Here is a 21,652-nt window from a genome sequence, read left to right on the forward strand (position 1 = left end):
CTCAGTAGTTTCAGGCAGGGCAACAGTCTGTATAACTTCATGGATCTGGACCTTTGGCTTAGTACTTAGCTGGGCCGTTGGCTGAGCGCATGGCTGAACCGTTGGCTGAGCGCTTGACTGGACCTTTGGCTGAGACCCTGATACAGTTTGTGCGAGTTGGCACTGAGACTGTGCGGACTGGGCCTGTGCGAGCTGGAACTGAAACTGAGTGGGCAGGATACTAGATTGAAATTCTGTAGGCTGTATGCCGTTTTCTGCAGACTGGATGCAAAACTCTCCAGACTGTGAGCAGGATTCTGCAGGTTGACTAGAAGTCTCTGCAGACTGGGAACATAGTTCTGCAGACTGGATGCAAAGCTCTGCAGACTGTGAGCAGGATTCTGCAGGCTGTTTTGAAGTCTCTGTAGGTTGGAAGTGAGGTTCTGCAGACTGAGCACAAGGCTCTGCAGATGGAGGCAAAGTCTCTGCAGGCGGAAGGCAAGGCTCTGCAGACAAACACACGGCTGGACTGGATTCTGGAGCATACCAAGTCTGCAAGAGCTGTGAGAGGAAGGCAAGAGTTTGTATAACAGGTGTCATCGAAACATTAACCGGAGGCTGCATCAGACAGGAGTTGGATGGAGGCTGCACAGGAGGTGAGATGACTGGAGGCTGCACAGGAGGTAAGATGACTGGAGGCTGCACAGGAGGTAAGATGACTGGAGGCTGCACAGGAGGTAAGATGACTGGAGGCTGCACAGGAGGTAAGATGACTGGAGGCTGCACAGGAGGTAAGATGACTGGGGGCTGCACATGAGGTGAGATGACTGGAGGCTGCACAGGAGGCGAGATGACTGGAGGCTGCACAGGAGGCGAGATGACTGGAGGCTGCACAGGAGGCGAGATGACTGGAGGCTGTACGGAAGGTGAGATGACTGGAGTAATGGAAGCTGTAGGAAAGTATTTGCGTCTGGTTTTGGTGACCACTCTGGAAACTGGAACAGCAGGTTCTCTTGATATAACTGGATACTGCCAGGACCAAGGTGTGGATCTGATAGCGGTTTGTAATGTTGCTGATTTTACAGGTTTTTTAACTATTGCAGGTTCTGAGTTCTGGACACAAGAAGAGATACATGGAGAATGAGCAGAAGGAGGAGAGTGGAAACAGGAAGAAAGAATTTCACGCCAGGCAGTAATCAACATAGAAGCAAATTCACGCTTACAGAGCTTATGCAGCATCAATGACTCGGTTGCACGAACACAGGCAGACACATACAATTCCCCCTTCTCAAAGTAAGATTCATAAAACCCTTGTTTGTCTCTCTTTAAATAACCATATAAGTGATCAATCTGATCAGAGTTAAAAATGAAATCAAATTGTTTTGTAATGGGCGATTGGCATTTAAGCTGTTTAGTAGCTGTGGGCTGAGGATTCTGAATGTGACAGACATTCGGAGGGTTAACTGAAGAATTTCTTACTGGCAGGACTTCTAAATAGGCAGCAATTAAGGCAGAAGCGGATTCATACTTGCAAAGCCTATGCGCAATCAATGTCTCAGTTGCACGTATACAGGCAGACACAAAACCTTCACTTTTGTCACAGTAATACTTAATAAATCCTTCTCTATCCTTTCTCAGAAAATCAAACAAATCATCAATCAGTTCAGAGTCAAAAATAAAATTAAATTCTTCTTTGCTGGGAGACTGACTTTGCAGCTGTTTAACTGCAGTGGGCTGGGAGTGAGTGGCATTCAGAGGGTTAACAGGAGGTGTGCATAATGACAAGATTTCTGAATATGCATTGATCAAAGCATGGGCTGACTCAGGCTTACATTTTCTGTCAGACAATAGACTCTCAACCGCACATTTACATCCAGAGACAAATGCAAAGCTTTGCTTAATGTAAAAGTCAAAAAATGCTTTTCTGTCTCTCTTCAAATAACTATAGTACATGTTAACTTGTTCAGAAGTAAAATCAACCTGGACAGGACTTATAACAGGTAAGGCAGGAGCTGTGGAACCTGCAGAGATAATTCTCTGCCATGCATTTAGCAGAAGGGAGGCTTTCCCATACTTGCATATACCCTGAGTGATCAGGGACTGGAGGGAATCTATGCAAGCCTGCACGCTCTGTTTACCTTTGTTTGAGTAATGATCAAGAAAATATTCCCTGTCATCCTCAAACAAGTTAATCAGAGCTTCTATGGCATAATTGTCAAACGGTGGATCATAATCACTGACTACACCTTGGTCAGAATCAGGTTGCATGCAAATATTTGTCATTTTTGGGTATGCAAGATCATTCCAGATCCTGGCTAAACTTTCAATATCTTGTGTACGAATTATTCCTAATTTGACATAACTATATGTCTGGCTAATCAGCTGCTGCAATTCAGCTTTAGAGAAATCAGCAAAAACTGCACGACACTCAGCTTTATCCTCATCAGCAAGCAATGCATAATAATCAATTTGTTGCAGATCCATTTTTGGACAGAACAGCCAGGTATCAGTGTGCAGTATAGCTGCAGTGGTCAGTGTATATATGGCCAGAACTTACTGTCAGGGGCCTGAACGGAGAAACAGGGTTTGACCACAGTTTGCAGTATACAGACACTGGAACCAGGAATTAAGGTGCAAAAATAATGTTTTATTGCAAATGCAATAATGCAAGCATACATACAAGCGTGAATGTAAATACCATACCATATATGCACAGCACACAATATATACACAAATAACCCGGGAAGCAGTGACAAAATATATAACCCCTAACTATCTAACTATCTATTTACAAACGGTGTGCACGAGATATATATGTACAAGCAATTATATACAACAACGCGGTATCAAAAGGAGCAGGCAAAGACAGGTCAAAACGGAATAAAGTCAGCAACAGGTAATCAGATACATACAAGGTACAGAGGGGTAAGCATAAGCAGAGTCAGGACAAGCAGAGGTTCAGTAGCAGATAAACAGATCACAGGGCAGGGTACAAGAAACCAGGTATCAGGAACAGGGGTGACCAGAGACTCAGACCTGTAACAAGGAAGTTCTGGCAATGACTTGCAGGAAGAGGCAGACTTATATAGTCCATGTAATAGGAAGCATCTGGTGGTAATTGCTCAGAGACACATTAGAGGCCTCTGCAGGCCATACAAAGAACTGCAAGTCCTTAAATGTAATGATAAGCCACCTGCTGGTGGATAGTGGAAGTCCAGGGCAGTCCAACTCAATACCACCACCAGCAGGCAGGAGATGATACAGTATGAATCGTAACACCAGCCAACCCAAAACCCCAGTGTAGACGGAATTTCCGATTTGTACGATTTTGTCGAATATGGCTCTTGTACCTTTAAGAGATTTAAAAAACTTGAACCTGAATCAGCAGACGAATTTTTGTCTGAGTGTATGAAACTGTTAGCGAACCCTGAATTCCAATGCACCCCAGTGTCTACCTGGGCCCCCCAAATGGTCTACATTCTGTTGGGGGGCGAAATGTCAATGTGGGGTTATGATGTGTTAAATCATACCACCCTGAGTCAAAGACCCCTGGAATTCTTGGCCTTTTTAATTCACAATTGGCTGAGATTACCTCAATTACCATACCCCCTTAATGAGTTGTTGTCAGCAGCTCAATCAGCTGTTCCATCTACTCTTTCATCCACAAAGCAGCCATCCAAAGCCTCTAAGTCTAAACGTAAAAGATCTAGGAAGGCTTCCCAGCGGAAAGATCCGTTGCCCCCAGCAACCACAAATAAAGAGGTTATTTATGTCAAGTCTGAAATGGGCAAAACCATGCAGTATGATAATGATGTTTATAATGCATCTGCTGATCAGTTTTCAGGTTTTTTGCCCCAATCCAAAGCTTATGTGGATCCTGCTATAGGTAGGATCGCACACTACATTAAAGCAGTTAAAAAATCTGTTCTTGTTCCTGAACTCCACCCCTATGGAGATTATTTGGATACTGGCCTGTTTGAACCCCCATTTGCTTCCTGGGATATTGGGGCCTTGCTGGAAGAATTCGATTTTGATTGGAAAGCCTTTTGCGATTTTTACATCGCAAAAAGCGAAGATGTCTTGAATGCTTGTCTCGATTCTATGTACCTTCTGATTGATTCCGATGAATGTGACAAGGATGATGTGGATCTGGTGATCTATGTATGGCAAACGATTTTGGATGAGTTGCACACACACCAACCAATTGATTCCAATAAAGAGACATCATTGTCGGATGATTGTTCCTGCCTTTCTGGGGTAAAGCATGAGAGTCTTGACTTTGTGCAATCTGAAATGAATGACAGTGTGCAGTTTGAATCTGTGCGATCTGATGCCTGTTTCTCGGATGTTCCTGCAGATTGTGATCGGCATGAGTCTGCCGGTTTCCTCAAGGATGTGTGGGATCCTTTGTCATTTAGAAACAGATCTTTGAGATCTTCCGTCTGTGACCCTGCTATGGGGAAAATTTCTCGACTATGCAGCGTCAAAAGTAAAATTATTATGCCTAATAAAGTTTATCCTGTTGATGTCGCCATTTCTTCTGCAAATGAGTTTCTGTCTCACCCTGTTCGCACCTGTGCAGGCCTGTTGCCTGATGACAGTTGCTCCAGTGTTTCTGTCCTAGATGCCTTGCAGTCTGCTCCGCAGATCGCAGAAGTTTGCGATATGGAAGCGTCAGTTTCGCAACCTAAAGCGATCTTGGATCCGCAAATTTTGCGTTCTGACTCCTCGGATTCGACATTGTTAGCCGAATCTAAGAATGAGACAGCGCTTCGGTTTTGCGAATCTGATGCTGAAGCTTCTTTGCCTTGTCCAGAGAAGCTTTCTCTGAACCTGCCCTGTACCATGAATGAAGGCATGATGTCCACTTGCATTGACATTTGCGAGTCTGATTCTGAAGAAAGTATTGACTCTCCACCCAGTACTCGGGATGAGTCAATATTGCCTTGTACAATATCTCCTGCCCTGCCCCTAGAGGCTCGTCTAGGTATTGCTGCTATTTTTACCTGTCTTTCTGCAGTTTTGGAATTGCAAGCTAGTTTGACTACTACGCAGAGTTCTGGGTGCAGTGAGATTAAAGTTAGGGAGTCAGTGTGTGGTCCAGTGAATATTCCTGTACGTTCCACTCATGATGATGAAATTCAGTCTCAGTTTATGGTGGAACCTTCCCTGGGACATCTGCCCTGTTCTCAAAATAAAGTTCCAGTTTTGCCCTGTAACATGGATAGTACAGAATCCTTCTTAGACAACTTGAAAAATGATGTTCCTGAGGTCTTGTTCGATGATCTAAAGGTCTCCGAGTTCCTCCCAAGGGGTGCAGAACTTGTGGGAGATGTCTCCTGCCCCCCAGGTCCTTCTGAGGTGTTGCCCACTTCAATAGGCATTGCTGCCTTGCTGACTACTTTTGCAGCTCTTGTGGAGCTTCATTCATGTGTAGTCAATGATGATATTACAGTTACAGAAAATTCTGAATTTGAATCCGAGTCTTCTTTTGAAAGACCAGTACCTGTGATCTTTACTCGTGATGATTTTCTGCCCGGTACTGGTTTTGGTCTTGTCGTGTCGGACTCTGAGGTTGGCAGTTCCCCGACATGTCCTGAGGTTTCTCCTGTACTAGTGTACCCCGATGTGCTCTGTGACCCAGAAAGCCCAAGTGTGCCTCGGTTACCAGCGTACTCAGATGCTTCCTCTGTGGAGACATGTTCTGATATAGCCTGCCTGCTTGCATGCCCAGAAGTGGTCCCTGAAAGTCCTGATCTTGATGGGTGTCCTGCTAATTTTGAGTCTGGAATGATCATAGGTTCCATAGGGGTTCTTGGTGGTTCCCCATGTGAGCCTGGTGAGCGTTCTGGCTTCTTGGGATCTCTGCGGAGCTTCAAGGCGTTCTGGGAGATTCCGGGAAAAGTTTTGCTTGGTGCCCTGAATGCGATCAGCAATGGCTTTGGTGTTGTAAGGGACACTTCGAACAGGTATTGCGGCAGGTTTGGTATTCTTGGACGCTCCTTGGAAGGTGGTGGGTATTGTCTGGAGGGTGTCGATGGCTTCTTCTCTGGTGTCCACAGTCCTGATGGGTGTTGCGCTGAGACTTGCAGTGCTGATGGGCATGTTTCGGTGGCTTCTGCTTCTGATGAGGTCGGTTTCGGATGGACTGACTCTGGAATTGGGCCTTGTCGGGCTGTCCTGACCTTCATGAGTCTTCAGTTAGAGTTTTGTGATGTTACCAGTCTTGAGGGATGTCTGGAATCCATCCCTAGAAGGGGGGGTACTGTGATGATCCGCTCAGCTGGCTGCACAGGCAGACAGCTGTTTGTCCATTCCTCTAGTCTGTGGGCTGCAGGTCTCTGGAACAGAGACCTGTCTTTCCATTGCAAGTTTCTGTTCTGTTCTCTTGCTGGGGAATTTGCATACATTCGTTATGCAAATCCCCTACCTGCCTTCTTTGATGACTGGCACTATAAGAGCTTTATGTTTCCCAGAATGCTTCGCTGGTCATTTCCCTTCCATGCTCAGTTCCTGATGGACACTGCTGGAGTGTCAGCCATTGCTATCTAGTATAGTTAATTCCTGGGGGTTGCTTTAGGCTCCCCTTCTAGCCCAGTCAGGTTGTATTATCTGTATTGCCTGTTCTGTCTTGTCTTGCCTGTTTGCCATTGTCCTGTCCCTATGGTGGTTGACAGGAAATGGTTCTGATCTATGTTCTTGGAGTATAGCTGGTGCAGCGGTTGTTACCAGCTATCTCTTCTGTTCTGTCTTCTGGGATCGCGCTAGCTACTTTGTGCTAGCGCTGGGGATCCTTCTGTTCTGTCTCCTGGGATCGCGCTAGCTACTTTGTGCGAGCGCTGGGGATCCTTCTGTTCTGTCTTGTCGGTCGCGATTGCGCTGTCACCAGCGGCGGTTGATAGCGAATCGTTCTGTCTTGCTGAGATCGCACTAGCCGCTAGCGTTAGCGGCTGTGGATCTTTCTGATCTGTGTTCCTGCTTGGATCACACTTGCTCTGGCGGAAGAGCGGTGGATCCTTCCTGCCTAGTTCTTGTTTTTCGTGTGTCTGTCTTGTCCGCTGCGCTTGCTACAGGCTCGGTGAGGTAACCGTTAAGCAAGCGCTCGCGTCCCCTGTTTCATGTTTGTCTGTTTATGGTTAGTTAGGCGTGCTTGTCTCTATTGTGCTTATCACGTGGAGATCGCGCATAACCGCGTGCACTGTTGCGAATGAGTGCGGTGTTCGCGGTTAGCTAGCGTTGTTATTTTCCATATCTCCTTATTGTATTTGCTGTGCCTTTGCTACCCTCGTATTCTATTCTGTTCTGCCTTGTGTCACGTCTCGCGATCGCACCTCTCGCGATCGCGTTCCTATTTCGTATCTGCTGTTGTGTGTGCGCGGTCGCGGAGTGGCGACTGGATTGGCGCACACACATACAACCTATCCCTTTTGCTCAATCTCATTCGCAATCGCCTCTCTTGCGATTGCGTTCTGCGCTTCGTACAATTCCTGTCTGGCACTTGTGGAGGTACAGAGGATTGGTTCCTCTGCACTCCCCAGCGCCATCTGCCGACAGGAATTTCCCTCTACAGGTGCGTAGCACCTTTTGCTGGGTTCCTGCAAATTATACGCTTGTGGAGGATCTCCGCCGTGTCAGTGCACGCGTTGTGCGCTGATCACGGGGAAAGTTCCACAATCGTGACACAATGTCTCTGTAGGATATTGTAAATATTTGTTTCCTGGTTATTGTACCGAGTAACAAGACGGACCTCCTCGTTCAAGCTGGCAGTCTGTTCCAAAACACCTCTCACATTTGTTTTGTTGTTTCTATTCATGTTTAATAAATTAGAGCATGGGGTATTTTTTGCTCTTTTATATGCTTTTTTGAGCCACTTATTCTTATAGCCCCTTTCCCGAAACCGGGCTCGTAATAATTTAGCCTCTCTTTCAAAGTCCTTCTCATTAGAACAATTTCGACGAACTCTCAAATATTGGCCCACGGGAATACCGCGAATTGTGTCTTGTGGATGATGATTGTCGGCTCTCAAAAAGGAGTTCGTGGCCGTCTCCTTACGGAACAGTTGTGTATTAATGTACCCATCAGGATTGATGATAATCCTTAGATCTAAAAAGGGTACAGACGAAAAATCACTATTCATAGTGAATCTCAGATTAAAATTATTTTGATTCAATGTCATCACAAAATCATTCAACAGATCAGGTCCAAAAGACCAAGATATCGTCTATGTACCTGTGCCACGAAACAATGTGGCACAGGTACATGACCAACGAGTAATTTCCAAAAATGTGTCGTTCCCACTCCCCCAGGTACAGGTTCGCCAGCGAGGGGGCACACGTGGTTCCCATAGCCGTGCCCTGCACCTGGAGGAAGTGGCACCCATCGTAGACAAACACGTTGTTCTCGAGGATGAATGACAACAACTCCAATAAAAATCGGTTATGTTCCTCGGCTCCAGTCTCCATTTCAGAAAGAAATCTACCCACCGCCTCTACTCCCTTCGTTTGTGATATGCTGGAGTACAGGGCCTCCACACAGGCACATATGCAAACTGTTGTAATCCCTACACCGTTCCCCTGATTTTGATGTAAATACCCTCAAATTAAAGCTGACAGCCTGCAGTTAAAGTATATCATGTTCGTTTGTGGTTGTGTATAGAGCCAAAGATGTTAGAATTGTGTCAATGTCCCAATATTTATGGACCTGGCTGTATAATCAAGACTTGAACACAATGCATGAACACATCTGAAGACCAAAAAAACAATGAAAAATTCACCAACAGGTGAAACAAAGCGGGAGCAAAACCGGGATCCATCCGATAATATTAATCAATAAAAAATTGATATAAATATATTTGTGTACAAAAATATATATTAGAGGTATAGCCATCCAGGGAATAAAACAAGGGTCCAATGATTGAAATCAACACCCACGTCACTAAACAAACCAAAACACTTCAAGGAAAAATTCACTATTGGTGTTTTTAATTGTTTTTATTTCGTTCTTCAAATGTCTCCAGTAAAGTCTTGATTATATACTGTCTATCTATATGGTCTGTTCTGGTGCTGTTTTTAGGTACTTTTTTTTTATAAGCTTTACCTTTGTTTGTATCTCTGAAACATTGTAACCCGAGTCATTTGTAAGCAGGGGACTGTGTAGTTGGTTTTGTCAAGTTTTCTAATGTAGTTTAAAAAAAAAAAAAAAAGGTGCCAAAAACACATAATAATTGATCCCATAAGTGAGTCGTACAGCAATACCTTATTAACATCTTGCAGGTATATCCAGGTATTAAATGGACGCACAGTCAAATCCAGGTCTGATAGCTTCAGCTCTGCTACTCCTGTGCTGACATTCCTTTCATCTCCATCTATTCCAAAAATAGCGAACCTGAGGCTGTTCTCCTCCAGCGCCAGCGGATCCAGGGGAATGGAAAACCTCTCATCAAACAGGACGGAATATGCATTTCTCTGTATCTGTCAGAACAAAATGCAGAGCAGATATTATGAAAGAATGCCTTAATGGGAATCACCGTGCATTGGAAAATATTGAGTTCTCTCTGCAAAATTCATAATATGCCACTTATGCTTTTGAAACAAGGTAAACCAGTTATGCTTTATCAACTCTTTGCCTGCAGTCTACAGCAGTGATCCTGCACTGACAACAGCTATAAATAAGTCTGTCACCCTCCAGTTTTTCCTTCTGCATCTGTTTTGAGAAGCCTCAAAATGAATCTGTCAAGTCACAATGAAGCAGTGGTTTGTTCTGATGTTCATCTGGGCATGAGATTTGCCTGGAAAGATTAGCAAGCTTCTGCAAGTATGACTAGGTTCATAGGATAAACAGGAAAGGTTAGGCTCTTAGTACATTTAACCACTTCACCACTGAGGGGTTTTACCCCCTGACCACCAGAGCAATTTTCACCTTTCAGCGCTCCTTCCATTCATTCGTCTATAACTTTATCATTACTTATCGCAATGAAATGAACTATATCTTGTTTTTTCCGCCACCAATTAGGCTTTCTTTAGGTGGGACATTATGCCAAGAATTATTTTTTTCTAAATGTGTTTTAATGGGAAAATAGGAAAAATGTGGGGAAAAAAAAAATTATTTTTCAGTTTTCGGCCATTATAGTTTTTAAATAATGCATGCTACTGTAATTAAAACCCATGAAATTTATGTGCCCTTTTGTCCCGGTTATAAAACCGTTTAAATTATGTCCCTATCACAATGTTTGGCGCCAATATTTCATTTGGAAATAAAGGTGCATTTTTTTCAGTTTTGCGTCCATCCCTAATTACAAGCCCATAGTTTATAAAGTAACAGTGTTATACCCTCTTGACTTAAATATTTAAAAAGTTCAGTCCCTAAGGTAACTAATTATGTATTTTTTTTAATTGTAAATTTTTGAATTTTTTTTTAATTACAAAAAAAAAAAAAAATGGGGAGTGTGGGAGGTAATGAGTTAATTTTTTGTGTAAAAGTCATTTATTTGTATGTGAAAAATGTGTAGGGTGTAGTTTACTATTTGGCCACAAGATGGCCACAGTAACTTTTTGCTTTATTGCGACCTCCAAGCCTCCTTCCGGAAGCTTGGAGGAAGAATAAGGAGGCTGGACACGTGAGTTTCTTCTCACAATGATCGCGCTGCCCATAGGAGAGCAGCGGGTCATTGTGGGGCTTAGATCAACGAACGGGAATGGATTTTCCCGTTCATTGATCTCCGGGCGAGCGGGCGGCGGCGGTTTTACTAGCGGCGGGCGGCGTGTTTACGAGCGGGAGCGCGGACAGCGTCGGGAACGCGGAAAGTACGTGTTTCTCCGTCCCTGGTTTTTAAAGGATGGAAAAAGGGGCGGAGAAATACGTACGCGCGGGGGTAAAGTGGTTAAATGGTTTTAAAGCGGACCTAAACTGAGGACCTCCTCTTTGCTCTAAAAGATAAGCAACGGCATAATAACCTTTACAGAAAAACATTTCCCTGTTACAGCTTATAGAGCTCTTTCAGAGATGCTGCAGTGTAGCTACTTCCGGGTTTGCTGGGAGCACAGAAAGGGTTAAACATGTTTACATATAGGCTGTCTGAACGGCACACCTGCGGCACAGTTAAGAAAAAGATGACAGCTCAAATTAAAGTGGCTCATTCCTAGCAGATAAGAGACAGGCTGTTGTCTATAAATACACACAGGGTAGATTTCTCTATGTTTTCCTTCTTTCCTGTGGAAGAGTTTAGGTCCTCTTTAAAATGTCTAAAAAAAAAATGGAGTCCTGATCAGTAATGGACTATGGACCTAACGTTGATTTAAATAACTAGCATGTTTTCCCGGTGTGAACATTAAAAGATCTTACTTATATAATTATTCTGTGCCTATGCTAATAGCACACAAACTGTAATGTGTGCTGATCCGTGCCTGAAATTTGTGCTTCTAAAAGTATTTCATGAATCTTTTTCTTATTTATGTAAACAATAGCAATGGCATTCAGATATCTTAAAACAGGGCTAAAATCAATAACACATTATTTGGTATTCATAAGAGGCATACATTTTGTTAAAAAAAAGGGTGCTGGATATTGCTGCTAGTAGAATATCGGTAAAATTACCAATACTACTTAATTCCGTAAAATATTTTGAACCCTCCCTCCCCTGTCTATAAATGCCTAACCCTAAGATCTCCTTCTACCGATGCCTAACCGTAAGACCTCCCTCTACCGATGCCTAACCCTAAGATCTCCCTCTACAGATGTCTAACCCTAAGATCTCCCTGTACCGATGCCTAACCCTTAACCCTCCCTCTACCGATGCCTAAAAATAAGATCTCCCTCTACCAGTGCCTAACACTAAGATCTCCCTGTACCGATCCATAACCCTTAACCCTCCCTCTACCGATGCCTAAACATAAGATCTCCCTCTACCAATGCCTAACCCTAAGATCTCCCTGTACCGATGCCTAACCCTTAACCCTCTCTCTACCGATGCCTAAATTTAAGACCTCCCTCTACCAGTGTCTAACACTAAGATCTCCCTGTACCGATGCCTAACCCTTAACCATTTCTCTACCGATGCCTAACCCTTAACCCTCCCTGTACCGATGCGTAAACCTTAACCCTCCCTCAACCGATGCCTAACCCTTAACCCACCCTGTACCGATGCCTAAACCGTAACCCTCCCTCAACCGATGCTTAACCCTTAATTTGCCATCTACCAATGCCTAACCCTTAACCCCCCCCCCCCCCCCCTCCCACGCCTAACCCTTAACTCGCCCTCTACCAATGTCTAACCCTCAATCACAGCATACCCAAATGTGTTGTTTCTTGTTGTTATTTTTTCTTTAGATTTTTTAGTTTCTGTTGTTCTTTATTGCCATAGTCAGAGAGTATGTTGAGAGACAAGAATTTTTATATGGTTTATCCTTTCTTTCTGTGGCTCTTTCAATCATGCAATGTGTATGTGAACAATGACTGGCCACCTGAAGTGGTTATTATGGAATGTGATTATTTGTTCCTTATCTGAGCAAGCCATCTTGTTGTCCTTATGCAATTTTCCACCTGTATATCGTACCACTCTCTTCTTGTTAATAAAAGAGTTACAAAAAAATGCTCTTATTATACTGTGGTTGCTGCTGCAACCTGCTAATAACATTGTTCTCTATGCGGCACCCTTTTTATGTATGCGCTGTATGTGCCCTTTTACCTACTTTATCATTGGACTCCTTAAAACTCAGCATTTCTTTGCTTTAAATGATTATTTACAGCATAAAACCTACTACCAGAAAGACAATTTTGGAAGCGGAGCAGCATTCAAACAGTTAAACACAGCTCTTTCTCTCTTCAGTGGGAGCCAATATCTGAATCTGAAGTTGAAGAAGTGATTAAATCATCTTGTTTATGTTTCCTTATTCCTGGCAGTGCTTCAGCTGCACACAAGCAGAAAGTGAAAAAAGAGACAAATTCTCACTGAATACATTATACAGAAAAGTCCCCATTATCTAGAACTCAGGCAACGGGAAGTCCCAACTAACTGGCATACAATGGGGGGGGGGGGGGGAGGAGTATGAGTTAAGGAATATGAGTAGTGCTAAAACACAGCATTCCTATGGCAGAACGAGGGCCTTACTGTATATCCCCCAAATCCCTGGGGCAAAAATCGAGGAGCGCTTCTTGGTAGAGGCAGTGCTTTGTGCTGTAGCTCTGCCTCCACTGGAGTTAATCTCTGCTGATCACCGCCCCTCTCAATCTTTTTTTCACTGAGAGGGGCAGGGAGAGGCGGAGATCCGCACGGAGATTGACTCCAGTAGAGGCAGAGCTACAGCACAAAGCTCTTTCTCCCTGGGCAGCAAAATCCTCGACCTGGAAAGTCATGGAATTTTGCCCTGGGAATTTGGTGGGTATAAAGCCCTCGTTCTGCTGCAGGAATGCAGCATTTTAGCATTGTTCATATTCCTTAACATAAATAACAGGTAAAAGCAAGTATTTAAATTGGCTTCTTTCTTTAACCACTTCAGGACCACAGTGCTAAACCCCCCTAAACACCAGGCTATTTTATACTAAAAGGGCCACTGCAGCTTTAAGGCCAAGCTGCAGGGCTGCACAACACAGCACACGAGTGACCCCCCCCCCCCCCTTTCTCCCCACCAACAGAGCTCTGTTGTGTTTATTTATATTAATATAAATATTATTTATATTGTCATTTTATTTAAAAAAAAAAAAACATTTCTGCTGCCTCCCCCAGCCAGCCTCCCTCCCTCAGCCAGCCTATCACAGCGATCGCCTATCAGCCTATCACTGCCGATCGTTCTTTTGTGCCCCAGGAGGACAGCCGTGTCACACGGCTGTCCCCAGTACAGTGCTGTTGCTGATCGCAGCGCTGTACTGTGTAAATAGACGCCGATCACGCCGTCTAACAGTCTCCCGAGAGGCAATAGCCGCTCGGAGATAGAAAACGGGGTGGAGCTCCGCCCCCCGAGAAGGAGAAGCGCGCACCCTGCGCGCGATCTCCTTCAGTAGCCGGCTCCAGGACCTGACGCCACTTGGCATTAGGTGGTCCTGGGGCTGCCGCCGCGGCCACACCCATTGGCGTGAGGCGGTCTTCAAGTAGTTAAAGGACCACTTATCGTCAGGGATGCTCATCCAGATCCGGGTACCCGGGTAAACCCGGGTACCCGACCATTTTTACACTATCTGGGTCGGATCCAGATCCCAGATACCTGGGTCAATATCTGGATAGCTCTATGCGGGTATCTGGCCGCATAATCCAGATACCCGCGGATATCCGACGGGTATCTGGATCTGGGTACTGTAACAAGGGAGATGATGTCATTGAGCCAATCAGAGGGCTCCCAGCCAATCAGAGGGCTCCCAGCAGAAGCCCTAGCAACCAATCACAGAGGGGAACTCTGGCCAGCCCCACCTGACCTCATTGAGCCAATCAGAGGCCTCCCAGCCTAAGCCCTGGCACCCAATCACAGAAGGGAACCCTGGCCAGCCCCCTGTGTAATAAGGAGGGCTGGCATGATGAGACAGATCGTCCTTGCTTGTGTGGCTGGCTGGCTGGCTGGTCACTGACAGACTTGCTCCAGTGCTGTTGGCTTAGCAAGTGCTGCCTGTATACAGTAATAAACCTAAAGCTTTGAGTGCTAAACACCTTCATTACACTATTGTTCTATTTTTTTTTAGCTAGCTAGTGTAATTGTTTGATTTCATTCACTCAGTTAGGTCCTGTCTGTGTCTGTGTGTGCTGTGCAGGCCAGCAGGACAGTATAGGTTAGGGAATAGGATTACTGTGTTATTGTATTGTATTATATACCGTATTTCGCGCCATATAAGACGCTCCGGAATATAAGACGCACCCAGGTTTAGAGGGCAAAATTCAGGGAAAAAAAATACTAAACCTGGTGCGTCCATATTCCAGGAGCGTCTTGTACATATCCTTGTGTGTCCTCATGTGTGCTCCTGTGCCCCCCATATCCTCATGTGTCCTTCTGTGTGTCCTCCTGTGCCCCCATGTATCCTCCTGTGCCCCCATGTGTCCTCCTGTGCCTCCCATGTGTCCTCCTGTGTGTCCTAATGTGCCCCCTATGTGTCCTCCTGTGCCCCCATGTGTCCTTCTGTGCCTTCCATGTGTCCTCCTGTGTGTCCTAATGTGCCCCCCATGTGTCCTCCTGTGCCCCCATGTGTCCTCCTGTGCCCCCATGTGTCCTCCTGTGTGTCCTAATGTGCCCCCCATGTGTCCTCATGTGCCCCCATGTGTCCTTCTGTGCCCCCCATGTGTCCTCCTGTGTCCTAATGTGCCCCCTATGTGTCCTCCTGTGCCCCATGTGTCCTTCTGTACCTCCCATGTGTCCTCCTGTGTGTCCTAATGTGCCCCCCATGTGTCCTGTGTCCTCATGTGCCCCCCCCCCCCACGTGTCCTTCTGTGCCCCCCATGTGTCCTCCTGTGTGTCCTCATGTGTGCTCCTGTGCCCCTATATATCCTCCTGTGCCCCCCATATGTCCTCCAGTGCCCCCCATATGTCCTCCAGTGCCCCCCATATGTCCCCTTCCCCCCCCCCCCAGCCTTCCTCCCTCCCACCTGCGTCTCCTGGCCCCCCCAGATGGAAGTGTCAATAGCAGCGGCAACTTACCTTTGGCAGGCTCCTGCGCTGATCCTATATCATCGTGCTGCCCCCCCGCTAGCCTCCTCTGCCTCCCCCCTCTGTATCTGGCCCCCCGGGTGAAGGAATAAGTAGCGGTAGCTTACCTCCGCAGTGTGCCCGCGATGACTGCAGACGTCCGTCTTCCAGGCACTTCTCGCTCTAGTGACCGGCTTGAACTGATGACGCGCAGTTCAAAGCCGGCCACTAGAGCGAGAAGTGCCCTGAAGACGGACGTCTGCAATCATCGCGGGCGCACTGCGGAGGTATGCTACCGCTACTTATTCCTTCACCCGGGGGGGGGCAGATACAGAGGGGGGAGGCAGAGGAGGCTAGCGGGGGGCAGCGCGATGATATAGGATCAGCGCAGGAGCCTGCCAAAGGTAAGTTGCCGCTGCTATTGACATTTCCATCCAGGGGGGCCAGGAGACTCGGGCAGGCATGGGGAAAGCAGGCAGGGAATCCCCAACATGGCGGCGGGTCGGCGGTTCGGAACGGCGGGCGTTATTAAGTTGGGGATTCCCCGCCTTTGCCGTATAAGACGCAGGGACTTTTTCTCCCCATTTTTGGGGGAGAAAAAGTGCGTCTTATACGGCGAAAAATACGGTAGTTAGTTAGTACTGCAGTAAGTTGTTAGAGAGAGTAGTACTGTGTTAGCTTACTACAGATTACTGCAGTGCTGCTGTGCTGAGCATTGTCAGTATGAAAGTTAGACAGATAGTGTGCACTGTCTGTCCTCTACTCTGCGGTCTGTCACTCCGTGCTGATTTGATTTAAAGTCCAACCCCGATTTCATTAAAGTAAAAGTACCCAACATCATCTGGTGACATCATCACGTATAAGTTGTACTATGTCTGCTGGCACCGGCAGCCGGGGGAGGGGTAGCAAGGGCAAGAGGACAGGGAGCAACATTACGGCCACCCTCAGAAGGTCTGCCGTGTCAGTGTCGACCCCAGCAGGCAGCCTACCCTCAGTCAGCGAGCTTTTGGCTCCAGGCGCCACGATTGAACTTAGGGCTGTTAGCCGCAAGGAGTTTGAGGAGGAGGTTCTGGGTTTTGAGGAAGGAGGGTATGATGTTGATGATGGGATGAAGGACCGTGACTACCATCCACAGGATGGGGATGTCAGCTCTGACTCTGAGGATGCATCGGTGGGTTTGGCACAGAGCATCAGCATTGCAGACAGTGGCCGTGGAATGCGGGACCCACCACATCCTTCTGCCGCTACCACCAGCCGCACCACTTAACCCCCAACCGCCACAGGGAGAAAAGCCACAGCATCCCATTCAGGCCGCAGGGGAATCTTCACCTCCCCAATCTGGCGTTTTTTCACTCTGCCCTCATTGGACAGCAAGTTTGCCATATGCAATGTGTGCAAGCTACAGATGTGCAGAGGTTGTGACCCCTACAAGTATGGCACCTCCAGCTTCATCACCCATCTGGCCAAAAAACATGTTGTTGAGCATGAGGAGTTCAAGAGGCTGAAGCAAGCTGGCGCTGGCTCCCACCGCCACAGTGCCACAGGCCACTGCTGCTGATACCACCACCTATATTCAACCCAAAACACAATTGCGGTGTCATTTTTTGGAGGTGTCTGGGCTGAAAACTGTCATGTCCCAGTTGTGCGATTGGACTTTGGACACAATGTGGGCTGCACGACCGCTGTCTGGAACCTAGTCCTGATGTTAATTGACAGCTTTTTTTTTTTTTTTTCATTTTATGTCAATACCAAATAATAAATTAGTGTTTCCCTTTTAAAAAACATGATGCTACATGCATCATTTACCCTAAAAACCCTTTTTAAAGCTATTTAAATGGCACTTCCGGTTTTTCTATCCAGATACCCGAATAGGTCGGGCACCCGCGGGTAATTTGGTCAGATACCCGAATTCACTCGGGTATCCGCAAGGTCGGATCTGGGTACCCGGATCCGAATCCGAGCGGGTATTAAAAAGTACTACCCAAGCAACCCTGCTTATCGTGAAAAAAATGTAAAATACATGTAAACACATACAAATAAGAAGTAAATTTCTTCCAGAGTAGAATGAGCCCTAAATTACTTTTCTCCTATGTTGCTGTCACTTACGGTAAGTAGTAGAATTCTGACAGAACTGACAGATTTTGGGCTCGTCCATCTCTTCATGGAGGATTCTCGGCATGGCTTTTATTCTTTATAAATACATTCCCTGAAAAAGATTTATGCAAAGATGCTGGCCAGCCTCCCTGCTCGCTGCACACTATTTTGGCAGTTTCAAAATAAAAAAAGAAAAAAGATGGGCTACTCCAAACCCTGTCAGTTCTGTCCGATTTCTACTTCCTACTGTAAGTCACAGCAACATAATAGAGAAGTAATGTACAGTATGGCTCATTTTATACTAGAACAAAAGTACTTCTACATGTATTTTAAATTTTACGATTTTCACAATAGTGGTCCTCTAAACTACCATCACTATGGGCAGATATGTCCAACACAACGTCTGCAAGCTGATCTTTCTAATTCTAGATCTGTTATAGAGGTAGAGTTGTTTTAAGCAAAAAATAAAGCCATTCTTGTATAGCTTGGGTTACTACTGTGATAATTATTGCTCTAGGAATCCGGAAGTGTTGCCATTAGAGACAATTAATACATACATTTTCCTCAAGGAGAGTTTATAAAGACACAAGTATGCAATCTGATTGTGTGACTGATTTGTGACTCTCTAAATGGCTGCTTGCCATCATCTGATCATAACAGGGATCACACTGAGGCATGATCACATGATCATGACCAGCCATGTCACCTGCTTCTCCGTGAATTCCCCTACAAGAGAATTTACGTGGCATCATTTTATCATATCTAGCTATCACAATAAACAACACACTACCACCATTACAAGCTTAACTATCACATTATTACAAACACCACATCACTGTTATAATTATCAGATCACAGTGGGCACTAAGGAAAGCTTGTTCAAGTGTTAAAATCAAAATCTCATGCCTTACTTATAAGTAGCACTTATGCATGAAAATTCCAGGCCTGCTTTACACAGACATGTTATCGTCCATTAAACCATGTGCTGTAATTGTCTTTAAAATGTATACCATGTTTCAGCCTGCTGCTGTAGGTGGTAGAAATCGGTCAATAGTAATATTAATTGTAACTCCCTCTACATTGACTTGAATGAGGCACTGTATACAAGCAGACAATTTATGGTCCCCAAAACCCAAAAAGTGTATGCACTCTTTATAATGAGGGTGCTTAACAGTACAGCTAAGGTTTTTTAGCTCCAAGTGGCACATAACTTGTGAGAGACACTGGCCGTAAGTAACCATGGCTATAGGACGCTTTCCAGCAGGGGCAGGGGCTATGGGGCACAGCAGGCAGCCCAGCTTGGAGAGGCCCCCTCAAAAATATGGCCCCAAGAGGCATGCATGTACCCTGGTGGCGCCCCTGAGGCAATGTCTATAGCCTAACCCATGCATGTTTTAGAGGATACTGAAACACCTATGATTAACTCACCTTTAAAAACATCTGTATAAACCAGGCCTAAGGAACCGTATGCTTAGCATGGTTATATGGGACCATTGCCTAGTTTCTGTTCAGCAGAGAGGCTATTTCTATTAGAACTTTAAACCCCCTTCAGCATATTTTATTGTATTTGTGGCACTGGCTTTACACACTATATTAGATTATCTGATTGATTCCACTCGTTTGTACCTTAAAGATCAGATTTAATTTTGTCCCTTTAATTGCCCAGCTCAGGACATTTGCAGAGTACGAGGTCAGTTTAATTAAATCTCCCCAGAGATAGAACCGTTTTATGCCATAATGCTACCTCAGCCTTCTTGTCCATTTACTCTATTGATTGGGCTAAGCTTGTAATGAAGCAGTGATCAGTGACTCCTGCTGTGGTAATCCAAGCTGCAGGCGCACAGAAAACAGCAGCGTGACATTGTGTTTGGATGTAAACAGTGGAGATAGACTGCACTGTCTGGAAGCAACTGACTGGATACAAAAGCTACCATGGTGATACGAATATAAAGCTCTAGTTCACCCTCATTTCTTTTACCTGCTTTTCATAGAAATGAAACTATAAGAACGTGAGTGTAACGATTGGTGTCAGCACACAGAGAGAATCTGATTATTGGTGATCTGCAGTATCACCAACAATACAGATACATACCCGATTATTGATGATCTGCAGAATCACCAATAATACAAGTATGACTAACCTCTGGACACCTGATAAAGTGTAAGTGTTTTGATGCAACAGTAGGCTGTCTCCCGTGGGGCGGGAGACACAAATAACAATGAGCATGGACCACCTGAGGAGCAGATGGCCCTTGGCTGGGTGTGAACTATCTCCTAGGAAAGGGGATAGAGATAACCTGAGAGCGAGTGAGTCCCTGCAATACTGGGAAGCAGACTATACTGCAGCCAAAGGACTCCTAAGGGAGAGAGCCCCTGACTGGACTGCCGAGAGGCCTCTCTGTGGAACAGGAGGTCTCTGCGGCTACCTGACACTTGGCTGGGTAGTGTCACTGCTAGTACAGATAGACTGAGCACTCAAGGGGTGAGTGACAGCCAGAAGGGTCGGCCAGGCCAGATCGGCAACACACGAGCAGATAAGGTACAGAGACAAAAGGCTAATTCGGAAACCAGGTACAGGCAGGGTTTGGCAACAGGTAGGCAGATATGCATTGGTACCAAATCAGAAAGCTGGAGAGAGGTCTAGAGAGCAATTGGTCATAACAGATAAAGCAGAGGCCTAGTCTAGAGTGTGAGGTCCGTGGTCTCAACACCCAGGAACTGGTCTAAAGTATAACACAGTAATGACACAGTATTCCTAAGCTTGGGTGTGAGGTTCTTGGTCACAACACCCTGGAACTGGTCTAAAGTATAACACAGTAATGACACAGTATTCCTAAGCTTGGGTGTGAGGTCCTTGGTCACAACACCCTGGAACTGGTCTAAAGTATAACACAGTAATCTGGCTAAGTGTGAATTCCCAGGTCCACCTGGTTCTAACACACTGTGGGATCTGACTATGGTCTGAGTGCTCACACGTATGTATTCGCAACGGCAGACAACCTGAGACTGACCAGCGAGATCTATATATAGTGCAGCGCTCCTCAGCGCCACCCAGCGCTACTCAGCCAATGACAGTCTGCGCTGGGATCAGCTGACCAACCTGATCAGCTGATCCCTCTTCTCCTGGCATAAAGGTCCTGCCTCCCAGCGCGCGTGCGCGTAGCTCTCCATCTGTGAGCACTAGAAGGCTCAGACAAACCAGACGCATGCTGCTGTGCGGAAACCGCCGGTCTGAACGTGGAGACAGCCGCCCCGCCGCCACACCGCGCGGCGGCATCTCCGCATTCCTTTACAGTGAGTATTTAAAATTGTGTTGCAAAAACAATCCGTTGCCCAAACAGGTAAATTTACTCTATCATTTCTTGTCATTTGTAATTTGTATTAAATTTTGAGAAGGACAAGAAGTGAGTAAACATTCCCAAACAGGGTCACAGACCATAATACCATAATAAAAACTTAACCACGCATTCTCACTCTAGAGGAAAACTTTTTCATAGTGGTCTGCTTCCCAGGTCATAATAGAGGAAGCAGCCCCCGCAACTAGGGGGGGGGGGGGTGCTAAGCTATGGGGGACCCTACGTATTTACTCTCCCTCCAGTATAGATTCCATCTCTCAGATCAGATGTTATTGTGGCTGCACTTTTTATGGGGTTTGGGGATCATAATAGCCACACTTCTGATGTGACCCCAAGTCAGTGGTCTGCCAGGCTGTGGGGGCATCAAGAGGAGACAGATAAGGGGAACTTTGGGGAGCTATTGAAGTGTTGCTGGGGGCTTATGATTCATAGTTACACCCCTGCTTGCTATCCCTTCACACCAATAATAGGCTCTGACCTTTGCTTGGTTTATCTAAACTGGGGGAAAAGTATTTAGGTTTAGTTTGGCTTAGTACTAACTCGTTGCCAGGGTCCCAAATTGCCATTCAGTGAGTTCTCGTGAAACTTCTCCACACTCTTTAACCAGTTCTGCCTAACTGGACA

At 45.8% G+C, this 21,652-nt stretch overlaps 1 protein-coding gene across 4 annotated transcripts in view; it reads right to left on the reverse strand.

The window, feature by feature from the left end:
• SYT12 (synaptotagmin 12) overlaps positions 1-21,652 on the reverse strand; it is a 176,898-nt gene that overhangs the window by 49,097 nt on the left and 106,149 nt on the right. For all 4 annotated transcript variants that reach the window (XR_011024860.1, XR_011024859.1, XR_011024858.1 and 1 more), the window contains one exon: positions 9,234-9,449. Coding sequence is in view for 1 of the 4 variants with exons in the window: in XM_068261003.1 (XP_068117104.1) it covers positions 9,234-9,449 (216 nt within the window). In the remaining 3 variants the exon portion in view is untranslated. The remainder of the gene's footprint in view (positions 1-9,233; positions 9,450-21,652) is intronic.

This window comes from Hyperolius riggenbachi, chromosome 11 (assembly GCF_040937935.1).
Source record: "Hyperolius riggenbachi isolate aHypRig1 chromosome 11, aHypRig1.pri, whole genome shotgun sequence".
NCBI lineage: Eukaryota > Metazoa > Chordata > Amphibia > Anura > Hyperoliidae > Hyperolius > Hyperolius riggenbachi.